General features: G+C 39.2%; 3 protein-coding genes across 5 annotated transcripts; all 3 read right to left on the bottom strand.

Annotated features, from left to right (window-relative positions):
• Positions 1 to 1,303: 1,303 nt before the first annotated feature.
• rhbdl2 (rhomboid, veinlet-like 2 (Drosophila)) lies at positions 1,304 to 8,731 on the bottom strand. Of its 2 annotated transcripts, XM_088410987.1 has the most exons (9): positions 8,529 to 8,731; positions 8,221 to 8,336; positions 6,926 to 7,180; positions 5,311 to 5,459; positions 3,917 to 4,029; positions 3,705 to 3,805; positions 3,021 to 3,081; positions 2,886 to 2,947; positions 1,304 to 1,626 (listed from the first exon to the last, which is right to left on the bottom strand). In XM_088410987.1, the coding sequence occupies exons 3-9, from the start codon at positions 7,160 to 7,162 to the stop codon at positions 1,444 to 1,446; spliced, it is 906 nt and encodes a 301-aa protein (XP_088267113.1). In that variant the 5' UTR covers positions 7,163 to 7,180; positions 8,221 to 8,336; positions 8,529 to 8,731; the 3' UTR covers positions 1,304 to 1,443. The 2 variants fall into 2 exon arrangements, with proteins under 2 accessions (XP_088267113.1, XP_088267114.1); XM_088410988.1 differs by lacking the exon at positions 8,221 to 8,336.
• A 665-nt stretch (positions 8,732 to 9,396) lies between these two features.
• On the bottom strand, positions 9,397 to 16,831 carry akirin1 (akirin 1). The gene is made up of 5 exons (XM_088411160.1): positions 16,451 to 16,831; positions 10,504 to 10,641; positions 10,180 to 10,308; positions 9,991 to 10,062; positions 9,397 to 9,885 (listed from the first exon to the last, which is right to left on the bottom strand). Exons 1-5 carry the CDS (start codon positions 16,656 to 16,658, stop codon positions 9,875 to 9,877), a joined length of 558 nt encoding a protein of 185 aa, XP_088267286.1. The 5' UTR covers positions 16,659 to 16,831; the 3' UTR covers positions 9,397 to 9,874.
• Positions 16,832 to 18,069: 1,238 nt separating this feature from the next.
• On the bottom strand, positions 18,070 to 26,414 carry cnr2 (cannabinoid receptor 2). Of its 2 annotated transcripts, XM_088411038.1 has the most exons (3): positions 26,231 to 26,414; positions 21,120 to 21,228; positions 18,070 to 19,556 (listed from the first exon to the last, which is right to left on the bottom strand). In XM_088411038.1, exons 2-3 carry the CDS (start codon positions 21,187 to 21,189, stop codon positions 18,514 to 18,516), a joined length of 1,113 nt encoding a protein of 370 aa, XP_088267164.1. In that variant the 5' UTR covers positions 21,190 to 21,228; positions 26,231 to 26,414; the 3' UTR covers positions 18,070 to 18,513. The 2 variants fall into 2 exon arrangements, with proteins under 2 accessions (XP_088267164.1, XP_088267165.1); XM_088411039.1 differs by lacking the exons at positions 21,120 to 21,228; positions 26,231 to 26,414 and adding an exon at positions 23,089 to 23,130.
• Positions 26,415 to 27,990: the final 1,576 nt, after the last annotated feature.

The raw sequence follows: 27,990 nt of genomic DNA, 5'->3' as shown, positions 1-27,990 counted from the left end.
CTACTTTGGTAAGCTAGTTATAGAACTACTTTTTGTTTGGTACTAATTAAACAGCATTACTTGGATAGTGGCAGAAAAATCTGTTTTGACAGGCGTTAGAATGCAAGAAACTAACAAGACAGCTAGTTTTTAAGCAACAGAAATGTAATAGTAATTTTTCACATGTAAGACGTTCCAGTCCATCTCCAAATAATAACGGAAGAAATCGGCGCGCTGAACGTTTGTAATATGGTAATAAGAGCGTTGCATACCTTGCGGCATGGACAGACTGCCGATGGTGACTTAAATCTCCGTGGGTCATGTGGTCCTCCCCACAAAAACCGGCTAGCGCAACAAAAGTAAACAAATAAATTGGTTGGCATCACCTCACATTCTGAGTGATCGGCATCGCTTGTGGCTCTTTAGTGGCGCCGCTGATGTCCAGGGAAGCGTGCCCACAACATCAACTGCACAGGAAGTCCATGAAATGTGCATATAGGTCATGGTTGGATCAATAGAGGTCAATCACTGCAGGGATTGTTTGGAAACAACAAATGGCGCATTGTCATACAAGCGCATGCACGCACAAGGCAAACGTGACAAATTAATGCACAATCATGCTTAATCTATGCAAGTAACATACAGGTACATCACACGGCAATCTAATACTAAATGAGTTTATATCAAATGAGGGGGGAAAAAAGGAGTCTGCCTTATCAATACGTTATGATACACACAGGCCTGGTTCAATCTATAGCGCGCTGCTATGCTAAAACGATCAATGCCGTTTCAAAGCCCTTTACCACCAGCAACCATTTCACATAACTTGGTTCATATGCTACTATTTCACAAGCAATGGTTAAGTCAAACATTTGCTTTTCAACGAGCTTTTAAAATATAGCTTTATTGTTCAAAGCACAATAAAAACTTACTAAGTTTTACTTTACTTACTTACTTTTTACTTACTTACTTTTACTTACGTTACTTGACTCAACTACTTTACTTTCCAAGTTGCCAATTTGGCTAGTATTTTAAAGTATTTTTAAACATTTAAGTGGTGTTAAGTCTCTGCCATTTGACTATCTCTGTTATTTATTTTTTATTATAAAGCTACAGTAAGTGTGTTATTGCATTTGAAACACGTTATTTACAATACAACGTTTATAACTTAATTGGCTAGCTGCTAATAGGTGTGCTATTGAGTTGGCTAGCCGTCACGTAGAGTGACTAACCATTCTAGGTCACAATTTAGCATTCTGCGATGTGTGACAACTTGCACAGTGTAAAATCAAACTTACACAGTCGTCATAGGTACACAGAAACATATTGAAAACAAATACTTTTTAATATGAACACATGCATTAAAAGATAAAATACAATATGTAAAATAGTAAAAGAAGACCTATAAGGCACTTAGTGTAAATCTCTAAACAAACTAAAGCTAAGAACTATTGAGTGACAACGCTAGGATGCCGCGGGCGAGATGAAAATATTGAAGATCACGGCGAAGAGGAAGAAGACCAGGTAACCCACGATACACATCCAGAAGCGAGGGTCCTTCAGCAGCTTCTTGTTGTAGTCACTAAAGAACACGTAGCCCACCGTCATGCCCGCCACGATCCCCCCGAAATGAGCCACGAATGACACCTGGCCGCCACAGAAAACTCTGGGTTAAACTTCGTAACGCGCCGTGTGCAATGTATCAGTGAAGCATTGGCTTGTTACATGACCATAGGTAGTTAGCCAGCTAGTTATTTTTTACAGTTAGCTAGCTCACTGTAAATACCTCAGATAACTACAGTGGACCCACGGGTTACGGCGTTCCTGGCTTACTTTTTTTTCACGTTACTATGTGGAATACCGATTTTTGTGTCCCCTCTTCAAGGCATTTATCCCGCTTTACGATTAACATCAACAACTGTCATGACCTGTGGGGTTGGTTGTTTGTTGTTTTGCCTCCCTCTTGAGTCGTTTTTAGGTAATAGCTCTTATTTTCTATTGGCGTCAAACCTTCTCCGCTGCAACGCGTCACCAAATGCTGGTCTGCTATTGGGCGGCGTCTTGACTCCCTAAGATACCGGTCTACTATTGGTCAGCGTCATGGGGCCAAGGAAATGCTGGTCTGCTATTGGTCGGCGCACGGGGTCACAAAGATGGCTGCCTAAAAACTTGATCTTGTCTGAGTGCTTTAAATATTGTATTTATTATGCATTTGAGTGCTTAATTCAAACTTGAATTGGGTATTTATGGGTCCCAAGATTGCTAATGATGTTAAAGAGAGAAGTAAGAAGATGATTTATATGGAAACCAAGCTGGAGATAAACAAGAAATACGAAGAAAGCTAAGATAGCCTAGCGTAGGTTACCCTCTCTAGGGAATATGGGCATAACAAGAGTTGCTCAAAGATAAATACATCCTTTATATATTTTTTATTGTTATTTAAATGTGTGCATGTATATTATATATAGGTAGCACTTACTCTACTATTTTGATACCAATTTTTAATATGTATATGCAATTTTGATGTTTTTTACCTGGGGTTTTACGCACATTAGCTAATTACCATAGGTTTGGATTGCCAGCCATACGGCGAATTCGCATTACGATCCCAACCGTGGAACGAATTCATCTCGTAAACCGGGGGCCCACTGTATTTATTTGTTTTTTGACAGTTCATAAGCTAACAACAAGTAAGGCTGAACATTTTTGAAAGATAATGCATTTGATGGTGTTAATATATAAAGAAGCTACAAAAAGCATGAATCGAGTTGTAACATGATTGGCTGATATACCACGACAAGCAGCTAACGAAGGACATGCCAGTCATTTTGAGGCGAGGTTATGCGGCACGCCGGAGGCACCTAATTTGGATTCGTAGCAAACACGCAGCAAGCAGCCACTCGTACCTTCATACCGCCCTCGTCGCCGGCAAATCTTCTGTAGAAGGCGAAGCCAAAGTCCACGCCCACTGCAATGCATAGTATGCATCTCGCTAAAACTTAAATATCTAGTGTCAATTTAAACGCACAGCGTCTGCTTACCGATAATCACGATGACAAGGATGCGAAACACACCGAGCAATGGGATCATTTCTCGGAAATTCTGCAACAAGTCAGCAAAAAAAAAAAAAAAATCCTTCACTCATGGAATATTACTAGTGTATTTATTGGACTAATATATGAAGGTGAGAAAAGCAGATGTTTTTGTCATGCAAAACACACACACACATACACATATATTATATATATATATATATGAAACAATTAATCAATTTTTTGTTATCCTGCCACCAGGGGGCAATGTTTCCCACGTTTGCATGACAAAAACATCTGCTTTTCTCACCCTCATATATTATTTACCAGTGTGTAATGGTGTTAAGTTTCCTCACCAGATTCCTAATATGTACAGTGCAAGCTGTCAATTGAGACCCATTTTGAAGAATCCAATTGGAATCAATTTGGTTGGAAATGACCAAAAATGACATTTTGACTGCTATTTAATTAAAATTTGCTTAAAAGTAAATAATGTGCTTGGTCCAAAGTAGGCTTAATTTTTTTCCCCTTGGTTTGCACTCTGCAAGTAAGTTAGCTGTGTTACTCTGTGTGCCATGTTTTTGCCATGTCTTGGGTGAATTTGGCTTTTACTACACTGGGTGCAACTCTGGTCATGCATGACATAACTCTGAGGGTTTTATCGTTGACTATTGCGCACGTAAGGATGCTTACCACCACAGCATTCATGAAGTAGCCCCCGATAAGTGCGTAGACCCCCCCGGAAGCCCCCACCAAGGCACTGAGGGGATCAAAGATTGAGCTTGCCAGTGAGCCTGAATGGATGTTGACAAGGCAGACTTGTTGAAAGTGATGTTTTAACATCAACTACGTTGTCTAGAAATTCCAATCCAATTTTAGAGCACTACGTCAAGAGCGTTCCTCACCCGCCAAGACTCCGGCCAGGTAAAGTATTCCCACTTCAAAGCCTTTATGGACCAACTCCAAGGGGATACCCAGGAGCAGCTGCATGAACAGGTTTCCCACAATGTGCTCCACTCTAAAAGGAATCAATGGATTGTTAGTACCAATTCTCACAGTGAATTACAGTGGTGCATTTACTTACGAAATTAAGTAGTCTAGTTAATGAATATTTAATAATGTGAATAACCTAATCTGTAACAACCCCCCTCCTGAAAAAAAATGCATAAATTATAAAAATGCATCAAAAACCGTAATAAATACATATCGGCATTACGTTGGTCGAGTCAAGTCCAAGTGTTTATTGTGATGTGCACAGAGTAGAAACAAGTTTCTCCATACAATGAAATTCTTACTTTGCCGTCTCCAGAAATGTCGTAAAATAAGTACTAAGTTAAAACAAAGAGCGGGCAGGGTATTAACAACATCGCACAGGTATGAACCGGAAATGGGTAGGTTATGTTCAGACACCTGCATTTATTATTAGCTATGCCTAGGTTTGCTTTATAATTTGCGGTCATGAAAATTGCTTCCTGTGTGATGTTTGTCAGCCTTCCCGCTAATGTACTAACGATGTGCTAACCGCGCTAACGTCAGATGCGACAGCCCAATGTTGTATGTTTGTGCTTTAATGTGAATATGTACAAAGCTAATAGCTAATGTCAATTGTACGTTTCTTAGTGCTACCGCGTGAACTGGAATGTCGTGAAAAAGCTTGCCAGTTTAAAAAATAGCATAAAAAGTGTAACAAATGGACATATTACAATAAAGTCTTGTTCAAGCGTGCACCGTTGTCTCGTTATTACACACTGATCATTTCCGCCTTTCGTAATTTTCCTTCGTAACGGTATTTTTCCGAAGAACCTGGCAAGAAACTTCCATGAGTAGATGTATCGCTGCATTTGTTATACGAGACACCGGAGACCACTAAGATTTGTCATGGTTATGTTTGAACTTTTTCTTCTCCTTGCGGGACCCTCAGTTCAGTGTTTTAGTCACAGTTGTCGAACTCCAGTCCTCGAGGGCCGGTATCCTACATGTTTTCAAACCCTTTCCCTCAAAAACACCTGATTCAAATGATTGGGATCATTTTGAAGCTCCTGCAGAGCTTGCTAATGAGCTAATCATTTGAATCAGGTGTGTTGGGGAGAGAAAACCGGAAAACATGCAGGATAGCGGCCCTCGAGGACTGGAGTTCCACACCTATGGTTTTAGTGATATAGAAAAAGAGAGCCAGTGTTTCTACACTTCTGCAGAGACTTCAAAGCTGAAGCAGCAGCTTGAGCGGAGGACACGGCAGCATATGCCGTTTGTTTGTTTTTTCGCCTTCTCTTTCCCACGTACGTGCGGCTGCACTCACCCGGCGTGGACAAACATGTAGGAGAGAAAGCGCCACGCTTCCCGTCTGTACTCGGGCCTGTATGTGAGGCGGCTGTTCCAGATGCCTTCTTCCAGAGTCACCCACTGCTTCTGAGGCTTCCACACGGCATAGTAAATGAAGACGGACAGCTGGAGACGAGACACGACACGCACGTTTAGGTTGCAATGAGCTCCTTTGGCGTTTCGCCTTCCGAAGATTTCAAATGTTGAATTTTCTCCTTGAGCAAATGAGCGCAGTACTTCCTGTATGATTGGCACGTGCAACAGTCATAACTAAACAGATTGTAGTCAACGATAACGTGCCGATGTCCGTTAGTTGCGTTTGGGTCATTTGTCAAAGGACTTGACCAAAAAATAACTGAATGGTACCACTTAATGCAACCCTCGCACCGAGATGTAGACCCAAACGTCTTTTCTCATCATTTGACAACTCGATGCAATTTCCATAACATTTTTGTCTGACGTTGCGATATAAAGTGTTTATTTTCCTGAAAATTATTGCAAATTATTCTAAAGTAGTTCCACTTGAGTCCTTAAAAATACACTAAAAGTCTAAAAGGCTTTCTTTCTCATGTCTCCAGGTTTCTTCTAGTTAGGAAGGAAAAACACATTTCAAACTAATTGTAGCTTCTTTTCACATCATACAAGACAATTGTTTTTTTTGTTTTTTTTAATGTAGTAATAGTTATACCACTGAATGTGAAAATACACAAGTATTTTTGTTTGTTTTGCTATTTCTGACGGTTTGTGTGTTCGAAAAATATTCCGTCTCTCTCTCTCTCTCTCTCTCTCTCTACATATATATATATATATATATATATATATATATATATATATATATATATATGTATTCTAATATAGAATAACTTTTTTCCAATAAAATAATCTGGTCCCTAGTAAATGAGTTAAAAACTTTCTTTCAGATTAAATTACGATTTATTGAAATATATCACATTTGTTCTTCTTCATAATACAACTTAAAGTACATGAGCCATGCTTTAAATATTCATCTTCAGTCGCATATTTTTTTCTCATATTTTTCATCTTCTTTTTTAGCTTGAACGCTTGGATTCGAATTTTAAAGGGATAGTTGCTTATTTAGCCATTTTTAGAAGTAAAGTTCTTTATTCACAATTAATTTGATGACTTCCTTATTTTTCATACTGTTAATAATTTAAAAAAAACACTCAAATTTCGCCATTTGCTGTTGAAGAAAAATGTTTCAGGTAAACGGCCAATCTTCACTCAGGCTGAGAATTTCGTTTATTTATTACTACGTTTTAGTTTCCCCCAATAATACAACTTATCGTACATTCTGCATTCGATGACGAAAATCATTATTATTTTCTCATAATTTAGTGTAGAGTCTTTTAGTCTGAACACGTGAATTAACTGGCATTTTAAACCTGGTTTCGCCACAATATGTTTATATTTAGCGCTCACCATCCCACAAAGGATATACCCTTTGCAATGATAATTCAAGTGGCCCTTTTGAAGACAACGTGTTTTTGGGAGGCTCCTATTCTCTGAGCCACTGCGATGAATCACGAGCCACAAAAAAAGGAAGGAAGCGGCGCTCTCGTTCCACATCTTACCTCGACAACACTTATGACGATAATGAAGATGGGCGGCGGGCAACAGTTGGCTCTCTGCAGGTAGGTGCTGCGCTCGTTTTCCGGGAGCATCCACCTGGAGATGTTCTGCTGGAACTTCTCGCAACATCCCAACTTCCGCCTCCCGTCAGGGAGGTCTTCTCCGTCCCGGGGTCCCCGCTTCTCATCTTCTCGTTCCACAGGGAACGGCTCCTGCTGCTCCACGGCCACGTCGCCCATCGCCGCCGGCGCCGCTTACTTGTACGGCAACAAAAGACATTTACTAGGGACCAGATTATTTTATTGGATGATATTAGCTCTTTTATAACAGAAAAGATTGCCTTTATCTTGTCATTGTACAGCAGGTATGTTACACAGTGAAATTAGGAGCGCCGCTACTATTGATGCATTTTAAATAAACATGAACAAAACATAGTTTAAATAGCATATAATAAAAGTCTTAATTTCACGTGAGTAGACTTGTTAGTTATTTTCAGGTATACAAAAATAAAGGCATTAAGTAACTATTCAACTTTCCATAGGAAAATATTTTGCCTGTAATCAAAACTGCTGAGTCAATGTTGAGAAAGTAAAAATGGCTTATAAGAAGAAATGTATATTTTCGTCTAAAAACGAAAAATATCTTGCGTTGCAAAGAATTCTTTGGAAAGGAATGCTTATTTGAAGATATGAAATCTCCCATTTTCTTATTAAGAATTCTTTGCTCGAAACATTTATATGCATATGACAAAAAAAAGCTCGAAAAAGGGATAGAATTAAAGTTTATGGCAAGAAAAAAAAATCCCCATTAGTAAATGTTTTAACTAAAAAAAGTGTATTTCCTTATTTTATTTGGCACTTTTTGCTGTGAATTTTATGACAGTTAATGTTCCAGTACAAATAAATACTTTTAAAAACGCATTTTGCAACTTTCTGTCGACATAAAATTACATCACATGTGCTAAAGACCGTAACGACCAATCACAGCTTAGTTCGTGAACATCACATGACCCACAGGTGACCAAACGTGATTTTTAACTCATTTAATGTATTTACTTTTCGGATATATCTTTTCAATTATAATATAACACCAAAATATTGACTCTCGGAGTCCACAATAAAAGATTATTATTTCCCAATATTACAAAGTATACTTTGTAACTATGCTATGTATGCACAAACATTATTCACCACACATCCGCTCCTCCTCAAACGCCAATAAACACATTCAACACAACTTTGAAAATATTCAAGTGACAAAAAAATAAATAAAAAAAGAAATAAGTGGGTAAACGCACCTCAATGGGAAGCGATCCAAACAACCAATCGTCCTTAGATTCAATTATCTTATTTTACGTTTGTTTTTCTCAGTAGCAGCGAGCGTCTGTTGCTAGCCGCCGTATTCGCCTGCCGCCTCGAATGAAAAGTGAAGGAGGGGGAGTGGAGAAAAATGACTCGAAGATAATTATAGTCCCCTGAGTTTTTTTCCCCTTCCTTCCTTCCAGCGACTAAACAAACAAGCCTCGCGTAATTCGGAATATATGACAGTCCTAGTCCATAATTCCGAGCAAGCTAAGAGGAACATGAGAATGGAGGTTTGCCTTACCTGACGCTACCTGTTAGCTAGCTACCTGCCTGTTAGCTCCCGCCTCCCTTTGCGTGCCACGCCCGGAAACGGAGACGTGGGGGTTCAGTTTGATTTGCATACCGTATAACTCCTAACAAAAACAAATCGAGGGGGGGAAAAAACAACAACAAAGCAGTGATTTATTCGGGCCACCGGGTCATGTGAATTCAACGTGATTTTTACTGCTGTACAGTACACACTATATTGAGAAGGAACAAAAGGATCGTGTTAGTACACAAATGTACCACGTAGTGGCGCTAAAGTCCGTAAAATGTCATGCAGTTGCACCATATGTATGTTAAAAAAAAGATCAGTGCACAATTTAAGCATTTTCTGGAGTAAAAAAAAAATATTCTTAGTTTGATAAATTATTTTGCTCGTATAGTTTATTCGGTAACACATTCTCCACCCCCTTTGGACGGAAAATGCTTCGGTTAAGTGATAACGACCAATCACGGATCACCTGTTGGGTCATGTGACCTTCACAAACAGCTGGTTGTTTACATCCCCTTCAACGTAAGTGAATTCATTGCCAGGAGACAGGAAGTGGAAATATATATATTTTTATAGATATTTTTTTTAAGTGATAACTGTTCACGAAGAAATAGTAATCTTTTACTCCTTAACATGGTGAAATGTAGACTATCGTGTCCCTTTTAAGGCAACTACAACTAAACTACTCAGAAATCACTCAAAAGCAAAAAAAAAAGTACGGTAAGGATTACTTTATTTGCATACTGATAATATATATTGAGGTCACTATTATAGTACATGACTCTTTCAGTTTTTTTCTCGGTTTTTGATTTTATTAACATAAAACAAAAGAGAAAAAAAAATCTCCAGCAGATTTTAAATCACTGAACTTTTATTTTTCCAAAAGGGAGAAAGGAAAGCACACTCATGTTGAGGAGGAAAAAAAGCGAGTGAGGAAAGACAACATGAGAGGCATTAAATACAGCTGCTCACTTCTATCACATGAGCCAAGAAAAACAATAAGCTTTGTAGTCTACAGTGCCAGACCAGTTTGAACACACTGACATTGGTTTCAGTCCACATTTTCAGATAGAGAGACAGCCAGAGAAAAGACGATAATCTAAAAAAATTTTTATAAAGAATTGGGAGGGGGAAAGGACAAAGAGCGTCTCATGATTTTGTCGAAATTTTGGCTAGCAGCAAGTTTTGGATAAAAAGTGGCTAAACCATGGCACTGCGTGTATATGGTGGGGTAAAAATTAAAAAGAAAAAAAAAATCAAGTGGTAGAGGGCTTTAGAAGAGCAGCCATCTTGGATGTGAGAAAAGACGTTGGGATCTTGTGGCGGTGCCTTCAGGAGACATCTGAAAAGATACGAAGCTCAGTGAGCGGGCATGGTTGGCAACTCAAGCCTAAAAAAATGCTTAAATGGAGAAAAAAAAAAAAACGATATATATCTCTGTACTTACAACTAGCAGGCCGGGCACCATATCTTCGCATGATCTGATCTTGTGTGAATTTCACAAAGGACTCGTATTGTTCTGTGGGAAAAAAAAAAAGTCCAAAAGACTCCGTTTCTATTGTTCGATCAAAAATCACCGGACCCTACAACTGATTTATCATATCTGTTATGGACAGAATTTAATGGTCATAGTTACCTGAGAGTTTTGTGTTGAGGATCTGCTCGTACTCCTCGCGAATCTTCTCCTCGTGGTCTTTGAGCAAGCGCTCACACAGGTAGCTGACCTGCTTGAGCGTGAATGAGGGCTGGTCCCGTCTGGAGGCACCTGAAGAAACCAAAAACAATAGCACACTAAATGTCAACAATCATGGCGATCATATATTATACCTTTGCAAGGCCACCACTCAAAACGCAAACTCATTCACTGCCATCCCGGTCGAAATGGATTTGTTTTCCACGTCTATAGACGTCAATGGCAGTGAACGTCCGTGGCGGTATAGAAAGATGAGTCTTCACCTACCTGGTGGGGAGCTTGGGGCGTGCAGGGATGAAGAAGGGCTGGGGACGTCCGAGGCCTCCGTCTGGTTGAAGGCACCTTCCAACTGCCGCCTCCTCTGGATCCTACTGTACTCCTGGCGCAGATTTTGGAAGATCTGCTCTGTAGAAGGACAAACAAAAAGACCTCAATTCCAAAACACTTTCGTGATGATGACTTGGAGCACTTATTCATTGTCGTCTTTTGAAATATGAAATATCTGTGGCTTCTACTGGGATTCTCACGTTTCAATGAGCATTAAGAACAAAATAAACTGTTCAACTGCAGATTGACACGCTAGCGATAAGCTAATATCGTGCGCTTTCAACTTTAAAAGGGGTCAAAGTTTAAAGAAAGCTCCTGTGAAAACAAACTAGCTGATAACGCACCAATCTAAAGCCCCCTTCACAACGCCTGGAAAAGGAGCAATTTTTTATTTACAGGCTGTGCGTGAAAAAAATAAATATAATAATAATAATAATAATAATAATACAAATACTTTGGAACTTTTAGCCTGCATTTTTGCAGGACGCTCCTCATATTTTTTTTCTAATTTCATAAGATTATGAATATCCGATACCAGTATGAGCATTCCACTCTCAGTAGTCACCAATAGCAAGTACACATAGTAAACACTGATGCATAAAAATTAAATTAAAAAAAAAAAAAACATTTGACAAATAATTGAGAAAAGAACTGTATATCCCCAATATAGCATTTTTCAATAACATTACATGAAAATACCAGATGGGCAATCTTCTATTTTCTAGTCAACCATTTTGAAACCTTGAAAAGAAACCTTGAAAGAAGGCCCGTTATCAACCCAATATAGATACATGTTCATCCTTACCAGAGATCTAAAAATAATAAAAATAATCATTTATTTTGCTAGATCTGAGTAAACTATTATATAAATTGCAGGATCTGTGTAATTCTGTTGTAATTTTGCAGGATCCCTATGCGTAACTTTCAATATTGCTTGCCTATCTGGGTAAGAAAGACATTTAAAACGTCTCAGGATGTGGGGCAATATATTATAAATATTGAAATCACGATTGTTAACCACAATTATACTATAGTTTAGTTCTCGATTTTACTTGTAATAAAAAAAAAGTGCTTGACTTTCTAAATTATCTAATCTAATTAATCGTGGCAGCCAATATCGCGTTTGTGATTAAAACTCGATTAATCGTGCAGCCCAAGTGTCAACCTGAAACTTTCCGTCATTTTTCAGTCTTGCTGGATCCTCAGCGCAGAACCATTCAACGTTAGCCGTCTCTGCGTTCAAGTGAATGACCTCAAGAGGAACAGCAGCAGCAAGCCCTGAATTTATCTTGGGTGGGGGTCCAAAAGCTACCCATCAGCTACTGACAGGCAGGGGCATTTGTGGGAGTAACGCGTACTACGAGAAGTCACGTGACCGGCTTCTATCGTGGCGTACGAGATGTCTTCGCGTTGGACTGCAAAACTCAGCTGCGGGGGCGGCTGCTCGGTAACAATGGCCAGGCCGAAGCAGTAAATCACACACTTCCTTCCGAAGGCTAGTGGGGAAACGTGGCCAAAGGTAGCGAGCTGGAAGGCTCAAACAATGAAGCGAGCGCAAGGTTGAGCACATAGATGGGACATGAGCGGACAGAGGCTGGACTGTGAGAAAATCCACTGTGTGTGTTTTTATAAAGGTGTGGGGGGGGGGGGGGGGGGGGGGGGGGGGGTATGACGGCTCAGTTCAAGTTACGGTAAATCAACAAAAGGCCATGCTTCAATGGATGCACTGTTTTGTTTTTTTAGCAATGCTTCATGCCAGGAAACTGGGACATGTCGCTGAAAAGTGCACTGAAATGCAATCGGGCTTCATTTTAGTCCAGTGACTCTCTTGGGCTTAAACGTTAGCATGGTGCTATGAGCTACATGCGATAGTTAGCATTACTAAAAAAAAAAAAACTGTTTCATTAATATGCATTCTTGTCTCTAATGCTAAACTCCGTGCAACAGGCTATTGTTAAGAGTTCCAGAAAAAAGACATTTCTGCTAGTGGTGTGCCGATCCCATATTAATATTGGGTATCAGTCGCCCCCAAAAAAGTATCGGATATCGACCTATATCCAAAATCTCTAATATTAACGCTCACATGTAAGGGTTCTTGATTTAAACTTTAATCTATGGTATTCGGGTACACTACCTTTCTCGCGGTTGTGGTTGAATTATGTAACCCAAGTATTTGGAATATATGAATGGTATTTTCCCATCCCGACTGTCTATATAAAACAATAACTGCCAACAGTACTTTCTCCATTCTGCCACACGTTATATCTTATGTCACCAGTCTAAAATGGGGTGCGCGAGAATTTACAGGGTCTATATGCAAGTATCAGCAAAATCTAATTTAATGCCATAACTAGGCATGAGTCAGAGTCAATATCAGATTCAGATGGTATTATAACCTTGAGCAAATATATCACGGTGTAACAGGATCACAATGCTGAAATTACAGGTTTAGTTTTCCTTTCCATTTAACGCCAACAATTTTGATCTTTAAACAAAATAGTGAATATTTGGTACATTAAAATGTATACCAGGTTTAGTAAAAACAAATGAATGACTAGATGGACATTCTTCTGCTTTCTAAATTGTTCTCAACACCCGTCTCTGGTTAACCAAAAAAGTATATATATATATATATATATATATATATATATATATATATTTACTTTTTTGGTTAACCAGAGACAGGTGCTGACGTGCCAAGAACAATTTGGAAAGCAGAATAATGAAAAAAAGACAGCTTGTTGAGTCAACTCTGCAAGCATGAATGATATTGTATCACTGTACCGCAACACATTTGCGTGAGTGTCCACTGTGAGGCCCACTCGATTTAGAAAAATCCTCTGATAGATTTCATTTTTGAAATTAATCATCTATCAACCTTATAAATTTACAGAAAGTAAGTTCAGGCATGAGATTTGGGTGTTTTATTGGTTAAAAAATAAAAATAAAAAAGAGAGCACTTATGTTTACCTTTCATAAAGTCACAATGGGAGAGCCCTTTATAAGACCCCAAAAATGGCCCCTAGGTTGTGCTAAATGTCATAACTCCATTTTGATTGGTAAAGCTTGGTCCTATCATCTCCTAGAAGTGGGAGACCTATTCCAAAGTTCTGCATATTTCATGAACGTTCTCAGCAATGCTCTGCTTTCCGGATCCACTGTAAAGTGCGCGGCGAGCTCACTCCCCTCCCCTCGCGTGATACGGTTGCGCGAAAAGTGAACTTCATCTTGACCTCGCGAGCAAACGCCTCGCGTAGAGCGTAAACGTCGCGCTCCATCTGAACGCAGCATTAGGCCACCTAAAAATTTGCACCTTGAAAAGTTTAACCCTCAAACTCCAGCCCACTATGGACGGTGTCCTGCACGTTTTCCAAGTTTTTCTTCCCAATACAATCGATTTTAAGTGATCTGATCATTGTGATGCTCCTGCAGATGACTTAATCAATTGAATCAGGTGTGTTGCAAAAAAAAAAACCTGGAAACCATGCAGGGTACAGGCCCTTGTGGACTGCAGTACGACTGTTCAGGAGTAAGAGGGTCAAAAGGGGTTTGTAATTTTCATTATCAAGTGTGATAGACAGAATATGATAAAAATAATCCAATTAAATCACATTGTATTGTTTTTTAAACAATTTGCGAAAATGGGAGGCCAATACATATGGCATAGAGCAAAAGTTACTTTTAAAACCCCCGAACCATGAGATTTTTTTTTTTTTTCTCCCCCCCTGTCCCACTGATTGGTTTTCATGGCTGTAAGCTTTGGACCATGAGCAAACTGGAAGACCCAATCCCGTTTCAATTTCAATTCTCTGACAGATGGAAGGAGGTTTACACCGCAAATATCACAAAAGATGGTCCAATTTGTCTCGCTATTGAGCCGGACATGTCTCCCTGTCCCATTTGCAGAAAAGTATCACCAAAACATGATGTTTCCACCCCCATGCTGAACGGTCGGTACGGCGTTCTTGTGACGCAACTCTGCTTTTTCCACCAAACACAAAGAGTTGTCTTCAAATGAAAAAGTTCAATTTTGGTCTCATCACATTCTCACAATACTCCTCTAGATTGCATAGATGGTCTTGAGCAAATTTCAGCCTCGTAGTAGGGGACCTTTTTGGACAATGCAGAATTCGACCTCATGACCACGCTTCAATTGAATTGACCATACACACCTCATGTCAAATTCTGACGTAATGTCATCGGCGGGAGGGGGCGGGGGAGCTCTTGTCGCATTGCCACTCACTGGCCCGTACCAAATATTGAATAACATTTCGGCCATTTTGGGCAAAACTCCTCGGGAATTCACCCGAATGCTCAATCAGTACATCGTATCCTAAACCGGCCGTTCTTAATTTTTTTCCAAATTAATGTATCACCTGTGAAACATTTACATTTTTTTTCTCTCCAACCAGCGCAAAGCATTTTTTGATAGAAAACAAAATATTTCCATCCCATCCGTGTGCAATTTCACTAAATCTTGGGACTCCTTCAGGAGTAGTAGGCCTATCGGTTGGTGTATTTTACTCAGCTAGTCCAGAAAAAATATCAAGTAGGGCTACAAAATTAATCGAGTTTTTTAATTGCAATCTTGATATTGGCTGCCACGATTAACTCAGCTGATCCACAGCGAAATGAACATTTAAAAAGTCAAGCATATTTTTTATTACATCAATTCAAGCACTACCGCCAGGGGGCAATGTTGTTGTTGTGTTGCCCTGTGTGCCATTTGTTTCAATTATTATTGACTTAATTGATTTATTTTAGTTCATTATTAGTTGTATGTTTGACGTCTTGAAACCTTGTTTATATACCGGTTGGGTTTTTATTTTACATTTGACCAAACATGATAATTGTGACAAACAATCGCGATTTCACTATTGACCAAAATAATCGAGATTGTTGTTTTGGTCATTAATTGTGCAGCCCTAATATTAAATAACAGGAAATTAATGAGGATGTGCATCCATATAAAACTTAAAAATAAAGTCAGCATAACACAATTTAATAAGTTACTTCTGTTTCAACTAATTTAATTTTCATTTGAGAAGGATATGTATCGTTTCAGCCAATGCATTGCAAACACTGATAACTGTAAAAACCTTGTTAAATTCTCACACACCCCAATTTGAAAACCATCCTCGACAAATGAATGGTGTAAAATTGATTAAACACAAAAATCACCACCGGCATCAACCACGGGGGGAAGAACATGGCGTCAGAGTCGGTCAACCATTTTTGAGGATTCGCTGTGGTGATGATGGGTCTCTTCTGTTGATTTCTGCAGCGTTAATTGCCACTTCTGCACCTCAGTTCATCCATAAGGATGATGAGGGCGAGGCAAAGACATGGAGGAAATGAACAATGCCCTCCCACTCTCAGGAGGAAAGGAATAATGGAACACCCCTTAACGCCAACCACCCCAATCCAAGAAGATGGTAGCAGATCCTAATTCGCAGCCTGCAATCCCGATTCACTTACTATCGTTTGTCCAACCTTTACCTGCCGGTTTTCCACATTTTGCAATGACAACGTGAGCAAAACATCACGGCTACGGAAGGAAGACGTGATGTCGACATTAACAAATTCTATGTTTGAGTTCAACATGTCAAAAAAAAAATCCGTTTTCGCAGTGACGCATTTTACAACAAAGGCCAATAATGATAGATTTCGACGAACCGAGGGGAAATATAGGTCATATATCGAGAATAGCGAGGACGTTTCCCTCTCGCGGCTGTTAGCTTAGCGAGCTAAACGTTAGCTTCCAACCCCCATTCAAGCTAACCACTCCACCCAAATCTACCCCCCCCCCCCCCCCCCCGCCAGAAATGACACCCACCCCAGAAAAAGAAACACAAAAAAAGAGCAAAAATTTCAAATTAAATCCTACCCGGCGTGAGTCTGTTCTCGCCGACGACGCTCTGCGGCGACACGCAGTGCGTCGGGCCGTCGACGGCGGCGCGGAGGTTGTTGCATCTTTGCGGAGACGGAGTGCCGGGAGTCCCCGGTAGGGGGGTGCACCGTCTCCGCTTGGGAGACTGAGGACTGAGGAGGGCCTCGAACTCCATCGAGCGCTTTAGCGTCGCCCCGCAGGCCATTTTTGGCGATAAAATGGGACGTCAATCCAACAGATATGAGATTCGACAAGTTCTAATGCCGGAGCCGGGCGTCCTTTTCCGGGCTTCGAGGCGTCAGCCTTCTTTCCCACGACAACGGATTTTTTATCACTCCGAGAGCCAGGAACCGACTGAGCCTTGTTAATTTTTCAAACGTCACAATGGCGGAGCGTACTAATGAGCAACAGAGAGCGGGGGTTGTCGTAATGTTGCAAACCCTGCTTGCCGTCTGCTCTTATTCACCGCTATATTCTGATACATACGTTGTATTCTACTTAACTATTTGATCCAGTTCTGAAAAATAAATATTGTTGTGTGCCTTTGAGTGCAATTTTTACGACATTCTTCTACCAGGCACCCCCTGCAATGGTTTATCTCAAACTAAAATTGCTGCGTGAAGTTGGACGACAATTTGTCATGTAAATGGCAGCTACCAAAGGATAAAAGTCAAACTTATTTTGGTTATTATTAATTTTTACCCACGTCTTAGTGTATGTATTTTCAGTTCTAATTAAACGTACTGCCTTTTAAAAATCGCCCGACTCAAACGACCACTTGCAAACGCCAGAACACCGTGGTTATCACGTGACTCGCGAAAACAGCAATTTCACCAGTCTGCGACATATTTATAAAAATCTTTGTTTTGGAATAGGGAAGTTGTTTGTTTAAACAATTGCAACAGTTACTCTCAACTCAATTTTATTCATTTACACTTAAATAAACTTAAATAGCAGTTGACGCAAAGTGCGGTACTGTACCTAGCTATTAAATATAAAATACAACAAAAGAAATATATCAGACTCAATATTTTTGTCAGCTTTTTGTGCACGACTTTTATTTATCGTGCACTTTTGAAACTACTATCACCGCATATACGAGTACAGTATAGTGCTGCACATGGAGTAAAAATCAGACACGGTTTAAAGCAAATTAATTATATTGAAACAGTAAACCGTCCCCCGCCCCCCCCCAACCCCCAACATAAATACACACAAGCATCATCATGTCATCATACCTAGATAAAACATTGTACAACACAACTACAATTATGAGGTCATTCAAAATGTCACTGTAATAAATAGAGAGAACTGATGTGACTCAATGCCTGTGCTCAAAAAGTAACTACTATTAAAAATATAAAAATGGTGTAGAAAATGAATGATATCTTGTATGAATGTTTGTGACAGATATTTCAATTATATTAATTGTATTTTCAATTATATTTCTACATTTTAATGCTCATATATATATATATATATATATATATATATATATATATATATATATATATATATATATATATATATATATATATATATATATATATATATATATATATATATATATATATATATATATGATTGTTTATATGAGTTATGTGCAATATGTTTATACGTTCACTAAAATAATAAATTAAACAAAGGGAGACAGTAGAAGATGCTATCGAAGTATTGATTTTGAATATACTATTTACATCTGCTGTAGTCGGTGTAATATTGAAAATATCCATTCATCCATCCATTTTTAATAAATATGTTGGTTCTGAACATATTAAGATGCTCAGTCTGTTGGAGATGAAAAAAGAAATAAATTAAAAAAAAAACAAAAAAAAAAACCTTCCACATGTGTTTTGTCGTCCGGTGTGGCTTACAAGTGACAAAAATAACAAAAAAAAGTTTTTGCTCAATTCATGCTGCTGGGGCATATATACCGGTCCGGCATATTGAATCCTTGACCCAAAAATCTGAGCGTAACACAGTCAACGTTTCACTCCCTTGGTATTAATTCATTAAAAAAAAAATGGTGTTAGGGTAGATGCGAGTGCCCTTTTAGTTTCTTAATCTCCAGCTCCCGCTTTTACGTCATTTCCAAAATGCTTCTCTCGGGCGGTACAGTTTTCTACCGATGTCGCTCGTGGGTCCAATTCCTCCGCGGTGGCCTTTTTACACCCGGCGGCCCGGCTGAGGACCTTGAGCTGGTGCAGCAGGGCGAGTCTGAGCTCCCGACAGCGCAGGGCATAAAGCAGCGGGTTTACCGCCGAGTTGAGGAGACAGAGGGTGCTACAGAATGCGAAGGCCCTCTGCTGGGCGCGGGTCAGCGCCGCGGCCACGTCGGCCAACATGAAAGAAAGCGCCGGAAGCCAGCAGCCCACCAGGGTGAGCAGGATGATGCCGAAGGTGCGCGCCAGCCGGATGTCCAACCTCATGCGGGCGTGGCCCGCCCCCGCCGCCCCCTGGAGGTTGCTCATGGAGGCCTCGTGGCGGTGGGCTTTCCACAGGATCAGAACGTAAGCGGCCAGGATGAACGCCAGGAGGACAAGGATGAAGCTGGTCCAGCAGGCCAGGTAGCCCCGACTTATGTAGGGGAAAAGGCGGGAGCAAGGGGCCGTCAACCCGGCCGGGCACGTCCAACCCATCAACGGCAGCGACGAGACGAAAACGGTGGCGCTCCAGAGGGCGAGTAAGCCAAGTAGAGCTCGACGGCGGGTCAGGAGCGCCTTGTAGCTGGCCGGCCGGTTTATGCACAGGTAGCGATCCAGGGCGGTCAGAAGAAGGCTTCCCACCGAGTTGGTGAAGGCCATGGTGACGCCGCCTAGCTTGAAGAGGTACGCGGTGGGGCCGTCGCTGCGGCGGAACAAATGAAAGTCCAGGAAGCTGGTGGTGAAGAAGCAGCTGGCGAAGACGTCGGCCAGCGCCAGGTTGCCGATGAAGAGGAAGGAGGGACGCCGGCGCAGCGAGGCGGTGGCCGCGATCAAGCCCAGGATGACGGCGTTCTCCAGCAGCGTGACGGGCCCCGCTAGGAAGCAGATGGAGCCGATGGCCGTCTTCTCCGCCGCCGTCAGGACCATGTAGCATTCCAGGTTATCGCAAGACCTATTGACTGGGAGAAAAGTCCTCAGGACGGATCGAATGAAGTCCAGTACACCGTTTTTGAAATGGGGCGTAATCTTATCAATGAGGAAATTTAGCACATTTTCCTTGTCGCTCAACTCCGCCGCTCCTCGTACAAACGCGTGCTCCTTTTAACCGGAGGCGCCCAAACTTTTCTGATCTACTTTTCCGATTGCCGACGTGGGATGGGAGGGATGCGGTGGTACTTCCGAATTTTTTAAGGATCCTTTGTTGATATCCCAAAAACCAGTGAGGAGCGCAGCACCAATATAATAAATATCTCCTTTTGCCGCGATATCGCCAAAAAATGTTTCGTGAAACACACTTAGTGAACAGTATACAAATAATAATACACATCTGGGTTGTGTCGCTCACACGTTCGTCCAAGTGCAGTGACTTAGTCTTGCAGTAAAGCAGAATACTGTTTTACCAGGCAGTAACTTTGCAATGAAACATACGGGAGAATGCGTTGCCTGTCAAGTCGCTTCATTATAGTAAAAAACCAAAAGGTTGTTAGTAAGCCAGCCGATGCTTCAAAATAAACTGTAGCATAACAAAGTATGACCTAAACGACCTTGATACGCTTTTATTATGAAGGAAAGCATGGTCGGCAAAATTATTATTATAAGGGGCACACTCAATTAATGACATATTTTCAAACGTTTTCCATATACAAGGCGCACCGGATTATAAGGCGCACCTTCCATTAACAACATATTTTCAAACCTTTTCCATATATAAGGTGCACCGGATTATAAGGCGCACCTTCCATTAATGACATATTTTCAAACCTTTTCTACATATAAGGCGCACTGGATTATAATGCCGACCCTCAACTAATTACAAACTTTTTCCATTTTAAAATGTTTTCAATCACAATATAGTAATACTCAAAGTAATAACAATAATATCTCAAATAATAACGCTAAGCTCTCGATAGCATAATAACTCAGTCAATATGACCAACCTCGTTCAACTGTAAACACACAAAAGAAACGGGTAAAACTTACTTTATCACTTCATTCCCCATCTACCAATCCTTATCTCAGTATTGATCCATATATAAGGCGCACCTGATTATAAGGCGCACCATCAGATTTAAAAAAAAATGAAGGCTTTTAGGTGCGCCTTATAGTGCGGAAAATACGATACTTGATATTTGCTGTCAGATTCCGATGTAAACCACGCCTTTTTTTTCTCTATTGAAGTTTTTTTTTTTTTTTTAGGCTGACTTTCTTTTTCCGTTTACATTTAGTGCGATGTCATGCGGGGGACCAAAAATAGCCAAGCGGGTGACGCATTGAGCACCCCTGCTTTTAACCATTTCTTTTGCGTGGGATTTAAATATTTACGGCTCCAGCCAAAAGTTTGGAAACAACTTCGGATTCACACGCTACCAAAAACATTAAGAGGTCAAGACATTCAAGCTATCAAGTCTTGAAAATGCACAGCTAAAAATCGTTGCAGGTCACAAAGCAAAATCCAAGACTGAGAAATTCTCACCCTGAAATCAGCTGAGTTGCAGTCCACTATTTTAACCGTGACTCCTTACCTATTGAAGCTGATGCGTTTTCCTCGAATTGGGCGGATGCTAAAGAAGCGGGAACTTCCCATTCCGCCATGTTTCGCTTCTGACGTGGAACCTGATGACCGTTTTACCTCTTCAGGGCAAAGAGGGAAAATACATTTCATGTCAATTTATTTTTACAGCACTTAAACAACAACAAAGTAATTACTTACTACATGAGTACTAAAATAATCTCTAACTGTGGTGCTTAACTAATTTAGTTCCAGCCATAGTTTGACCTTATTTAAGCCAAACATTTTGAGGGGGAAAAAAATCTTAAAAAAAAAAAAAAATTAAGAAAATATACGTTTGGGGATCGAACGAGTTGTAAGAATGGTACACAGGCAAGATGAACGCGATTGTTTGGAATATACCCTTCATATTAGACATCGCAACCTTGACGATGAAATAAGCGATAAGTAAGTTATGATTCATTCATATTCATGTTCAAATGCCAAACTTCATGACCTTTCCTACCGGACAGCAATTAATGGCGGACACTTCCTGCCAAGGAAAGGGGGGGCAAAATGACAACAACAACAATAATAAGCAGAAAATGTAATTACGTGTCCTCTCTGTCAATATTGAACTAGACCTAAGAGGGAACATTGACATTTTTAAAGCAAAGTGGAAAGTCATTTGCAGCTCAGAGCAAACAAATATAATGATGATTACGGCCTTATGCTGAACACAAACAAGATGGTCATATACATAGGAGAATATTTTTTCACACTTTAAACGCGGCACAAAAAATATATTATGAGTCACCGAACACATTTTTTGGTCTAATTTTCAAAGGGCTGTTTGCTGTCCCTGCCTTTGATGATTTACAATACTCCCCCCCCCCGGTGGACACACGAGGCTTTAATCAATCCGTTGCCCTATATGCAATCAATAGATTGAACTAAATGTAAGAGGATTGGGTTTATTGGGTTGCAATTAAATATTGCAGCCATTAACGGGAGTGACCCATTAGCGTCATATTTTTAGGAAGAAGAAATCCATTTTAATATAAGATACCTGCATGGGGTCGGAAAATACTAAATATGAACATATTTATGCATCAATATGATCCATATTCTGAACAGTACATGAGTGTACAAGTACACAAAAACAGTACAAGTACACAAAATGTATAAACAAGCAAAGTACAAAACGAAATTATACTTAAATATAATTGTTTTGGGAAAAAAAAATGTAACATTTTATAAATAAAATCAAATGCCACCTTGATGAAAAATAATAGAGTATGATCATTATTATAATCACACCATTTAGGTGTTTATTTGACATTCAAAATAGTGAATAAAATATGTATGGCTGAATCGTAGATATCAAAGCTATTTGAAGCCTAGCAAAATGAAACAAGAAGTAAATAAAATAATAAATAAATAGAATACAAATGCATAAATATCAAATCAAAAATAAAACTAATATACATATACATATAAAACTTATATACACACACATATGTATCAAATATAATCTATTTTTTATTTTAAAATTTAAATATCCACCCATCTATCCAGTTTGTAGATTAACAAGCTAAATAATTATTAAATGATTTAAATATATAAATTAAATTTAAATAAATATCAAGTATTGACAAGCTCCTTTTTATAATATAAAAACATACTACGAATAAAAATCCAGCTTGAATGCAACTTTAAAATGATGATGACGATGATTTTAATGACAAAAAAGAATAAAGGAGAATGTGCAAGTATTTGGGAAAGTAGACTTTTGATCATTTCCCATAAAATTAAAAATACACTGCGCATCCCCTGTTCAGAGTTGAAACGTGACGTTTGAGTCACTGTTTCCACACGCCAACTAGCTCAGCAGAAACCCGTCAACAAAAAACAACCAAGACTTCCTAAAATGATTGCTCAACAATATTATAGCTTCTATCCGCAAAAGTAATAAATACGAGAGGAACCTTACAGGGGCTTACCCGTTGCTGTTTGCCTTTTCCACTTTTATCTTTGAGCACAACAGTTGGGTGAGGGACGAGAGCAACAAATCGGATGGAGAGAGAGGGAGAGGGAGGGAGGGAGAAAATAATGGATGATGAGGAGGAGGATGAGGATGGGATGAAATTAAACAAGGAAGTATCAGCCATAAATGCATTCTGGCCTCAGTGGGCATTCCAAACCAAGAACCTGTCACAGTAAGAATACCTGCCATTGATTGTGCTTATGCCATTTCCTGTAATGCAGTAAAATACCACCAGGTGGCATCATAGCTCAATCCAATAGGAAAGAAGTATATATATATATATATATATATATATATATATATATATATATATATATATATATATATATATATATATATATATATATATATATATATATATATATATATATATATATATATGTGTGTGTGTGTGTGTGTATGTGTGTGTGTGTGTGTGTGTGTACAGACAGGAAGCTCGATGGATGGATAGATAGACAGACAGACAGACAGACAGACAGACAGACAGACAGATAGATAGATAGATAGATAGATAGATATTTAATTAGCTAAAAAGCTAGCTTTTCAGATAGCTAGCTTTTTAGATAGATAGATAGATAGATAGATAGATAGATAGATAGATAGATAGATAGATAGATAGATAGATAGATAGATAGATAGATAGATAGATAGATAGATAGATATTTAATTAGCTAAAAAGCTAGCTTTTCAGATAGCTAGCTTTTCAAATAGCTAGCTTTTTAGATAGATAGATAGATAGATAGATAGATAGATAGATAGATAGATAGATAGATAGATAGATAGATAGATAGATAGATAGATAGATAGATAGATAGATAGATAGATAGATAGATAGATAGATAGATAGATAGATAGATAGATAGATAGATAGATAGATAGATAGATAGATAGATAGATAGATAGATAGATAGATAGATAGATAAACATGACAGAAGAGGTTGAAAAGCCAAATAAGGAAGCGCTGTGTGCTACGATGATCAAAATCCTTCACTTAATTAGGGTTCATATAACAACATGTTGGATACCCCTGGTTTAACCTGTCAACATCTGCAATATAACATATTTTTTAGGAAGGCGTTACTTGTGGTTTTCTGGTATTAACCCCAGCGCTCAGTAATTAAGTCACCACAAATTGCAGGGGATGACTGTAGAAGAAAGAACTTGTCAGCAATGACAATTGAGGGAGGAATGAGGGTCAGGTATTGAAACTTCACACTCCTGCCCTGCCCGTCATACCTTAGAAGCAAACAAACAAACAAACAAAACAAACAAACAAACAAAAAAACGTTGACTTTGTTCCCTCCTTCTGGGTAGGTTGGTGCTGTTTACAAAGTTGAATGATTGATTTTATGAAACATATAATAAACATATTTCAAAAAGTGAGAACATAAATCAAAAAAAGAAGCAAATAAAAGAAATTGTCTGCGTTCAAAAGGCAGTTTTTTAAAAGCTCTTTTTGAACACACCAATAGATGTACATGTTTTTAGTTCTATTTCATATTTTCGTTTTTTTTTCATTTAAGTTTGCTAAACATGACATCTTCCTTCAATTTTTTAAATCGAGTCCGCCGCATATACTGCCATCTGCTGGCCGTATTTAGTACTTCCCCCACGCCTCCAGTTAATGATCAAAAACTCAAAAGTCCCCAAGTCATTTCGCCTTCCCTTATTTACATAAAAAAACGTACTTTCAATCGATAAACAGCGTGTCTCAGTGCAGGACACCAACTGACGTCATTTCACGCCAAAGAGTTCATTTTAAGTACAATCTAGTTGCAGTTATTGAGAAATTATTTGATATTAAACATTCATTTTGCTGTTTGTTTGTTTTTTACTTCATACGTAATACATTAGAACCACTACATGAACATATGCTTTTAAAAGGACGAAAATACGAGCAAGTTTTCTTTTTTTCTCAGTATTTTTTTCTGTTCGTTAAGACCGTAACATCACAAATTACGGGGCTTGTGAAGCGTTTTGTTAAATCATATTCACGCATGCAAAATTGGGTGTAGTCGTTCATGTTTTCAGAGGTTTTTGGCATTAAACATAAGGAACTGGTTACAGGTGCACCAGCTCAGCCTGAGGCCGATAGACGTCATTACTCCCGAAACACTTCTGCCAGAACGTAAAATCTGATCAGTCGTTCAAAAGGAAACCGGCAGAACAAGTAAATAATTATAGCGAAGCTAACGCAAGTTCGGCTCTCGCCTCACCCGGCCTCGCAAGCGCTAAACAAAAAGAATTCAATGCTCTTTTCAGAACATAAAAATTCCAAGTGTTTAAGTGGTTACGGATGGATTTGTCCACTATTCAAATATAGCATTGTGTGTATTTTTGTAGATTCAAGTATGGGAGCGTCAAAGTCACAAGATTAATCGCGATCAAATTGCGATCAAATTGCGATCAAATTGCGCTGAAGCGGTCATCTAAATTTTAATCTCTAACTTTATACTTTCTCTACGCTGATTAGATCCATTTTTATCCATCCGCCTTTTTGTAGTTGAGTTGTCGGGGGTCGGAAAGCAAAGGTCAATCACATCTCGTGGACCGGACACTGATTGGCTGGCATTGTGTTTGACATTACCTGATAGGCTCCTGTTGCGGGTGGGAGGGGCAGAAGGAAGACATGAAAATGGAAGAGCATACGATGAATGACAAATTTATCTTCAAAATCACCCCGAGGATTATTATTTTGTATTGTTATTATTAATATGTTTATTATTGATTTATATATAATATTTAGATCAGTGGTTCTCAAAGTAAGTATGTCATGTTTTTTTTTTTGCATCAAGAATCAAATGACATAAGAGTGTTGCTTTTTTTTTTTTAAACTATCAGTGTCATGTTTACGCCGACAAATATGGTGACGTGGCCTTCTGCTGGGTCTACTCGACCTGCAGGAGGCCCGGCCTTGCCCCTGACCTACTTTCCTTACATAGTTTGGCACTCGTGATTGTTGGCTCCGCCCCTCCCCCCTAGCCTTGTGCGCTCTGTTTTGATGCAACTTTTAAAAAGCCACTCGACTCTCTCCAGTGGAGTAAAGACACTTGGCTGAGTTTGCACTCATGAGGCATCGATCTGATTGTTTTCTTTACCTTTTAAGTGCAGTTGAAGTCAAGGTCGTACCAGCCATGACGTACGGAGTAGCTTGTTAGTGGTTCTTGACCTTTTTTTCCAGTGACTCTACAATTGTATAAGGGTCTTGAAAAATAAAAACAAAAATGGAACAAAATACATCTGTCCATCCGTTTTTTATAGCTGCTTATCCCCACAGGGGTCGCAGGCTTGCTGGCGCCTATCTCAGCTGACTTCGGGCAGTAGGCGGGGGACACCCTGAACTGGTTGCCAGCCAATCGTAGGGCACACAGAGACGAACGACCAGTCACGCGTCCAATCACACCTAAGGACAATTTAGTACGTCCAATTCATCTGCCATGCATGTTAATATAAATAAACACAGTAAAATCTCTTTGAAAATTACTGTCAACACTAAGTGCCCTCCTTTGACATCAGATTAAAGCAGGGGTGTCCAACCCATGGCCCACGGGCCAACGGCAGCTCGCCGTCGATTTTTTAGTGGCCCACCACATACGCTAAAATTTGAAATCTTTTGAAAATGTGTGAGGCTGGATTTCATTTGTTTTCCATCACACTAACCCAAGAGTTGCCTTGAAACGTCATTAACTCCTAACTAGCACATAAAGTGCTTGTAAAAAGTCTACACATCCCCAGTTTTTTGATTAAAAAAATAAAGGAAGAAATCATATTTTTGACATCATTGCTGTTTTGTAGCTTTTAATCACTAAACAACAACTAAACAACAATAATTGGTAAACAAACTAAATTAATCGATGGAATATTTCAAAGATTTATTAACTCTAAAATATTCATGTTGTAGACCTAGATTTCACAACTTCAAAAACTCATGACTTGCACATAAAGTGGATATAAAAAGTCTACACACCCATTTATAAGTTGTTTTTTTTTTCAAATGAAATTTATATTTAGTATTTTTAAGTCACTACACAATGACGAACAAACACCAATAATTCATAACTAATCTAATTGGGGAGTAATCATTGTGTAATACATTTTAATGAACACTGGACTAATAGTTTTCAATAGTGTCACCCCGAAATTTTTTTGTGGCCCTAATTGACGTCAAACGTCTCATCTAATGCTTGTTGGCTATTTAGACTATGTTTCTCAGAAATGTGAAAAATTCAATCGGGTGACAGGTGACGGACAAAAATGACGGAGGAAATCTATTGTTTTGTCAGGCTTACCCCGTCATGTTTCAAAAGTTTCATCATTTCCCTGTCAGGCAGGACAGGGTTTTATTGATAAAATAGGCAAAATCTCTAATGTTTTCTGCAAACATTTAGTACCTTTGTTGAAGGTTCGAACAACAAAAAATTGACAGCCATCCAATCCATATAAAACGAAATTAACAGTGTGGGGGACTTTCCAAAATCTCAAAAAAGGAAACATTTAAAAAGGAAACAACTTGACGAGAATCCAAGTCGATGTTTTTGTCGAGTGGGGTGGGGGAAGGGTTTTTCTTTTTCAGCCTGTTGCAACAGTTTCAACACAAAATGAAACAAACAAGCGTCAAAGGCGAGGTCGTAAAAACGCCTTATGACTTTTTTTATAAACAAAACGTGTCCAATTTGCATAGTGTCAACATTACATAACGTTTAATGCGCTGCTTAATCAAGACCTTCCGTGGCGTATGGCTTACATAATGACACTGCGTTACTTGTTTTTGTTTGTTTGTTTGTTTTTCAGAAAACGTAAACGCTTCGCACATTCGACGTGCCGTGCGTCTTTTCGTCTTTTCTCGCTTCTCTATGAG

Source organism: Hippichthys cyanospilos, chromosome 3 (assembly GCF_059441005.1).
Source record: "Hippichthys cyanospilos isolate Australia breed blue-spotted pipefish chromosome 3, RoL_Hcya_1.0, whole genome shotgun sequence".
NCBI classification, from domain to species: domain Eukaryota; kingdom Metazoa; phylum Chordata; class Actinopteri; order Syngnathiformes; family Syngnathidae; genus Hippichthys; species Hippichthys cyanospilos.
This window is presented reverse-complemented; position numbering and strand designations above follow the sequence as displayed.

Bases quoted from the DNA above. Each gene is read 5' to 3' on its own strand.
- rhbdl2 (XM_088410987.1), bottom strand. From the start codon at position 7,162: ATGGGCGACGTGGCCGTGGAGCAGCAGGAGCCGTTCCCTGTGGAACGA. The intron at 3,806-3,916 runs GTGAGGAACGCT...ACATCCATTCAG, and splicing joins CCTGGCCGGAGTCTTGGCGG to GCTCACTGGCAAGCTCAATC. The intron at 1,627-2,885 runs GTACGAGTGGCT...TGTGGCGGCCAG, and splicing joins GCGACGAGGGCGGTATGAAG to GTGTCATTCGTGGCTCATTT.
- akirin1 (XM_088411160.1), bottom strand. From the start codon at position 16,658: ATGGCCTGCGGGGCGACGCTAAAGCGCTCGATGGAGTTCGAGGCCCTC. The intron at 10,642-16,450 runs GTAGGATTTAAT...GTCCTTCTACAG, and splicing joins CGAGAACAGACTCACGCCGG to AGCAGATCTTCCAAAATCTG. The intron at 10,309-10,503 runs GTAGGTGAAGAC...TGGTTTCTTCAG, and splicing joins CGCCCCAAGCTCCCCACCAG to GTGCCTCCAGACGGGACCAG.
- cnr2 (XM_088411038.1), bottom strand. From the start codon at position 21,189: ATGGCGGAATGGGAAGTTCCCGCTTCTTTAGCATCCGCCCAATTCGAG. The intron at 19,557-21,119 runs GTAAGGAGTCAC...CTTTTCTCCCAG, and splicing joins AAACGCATCAGCTTCAATAG to TCAATAGGTCTTGCGATAAC.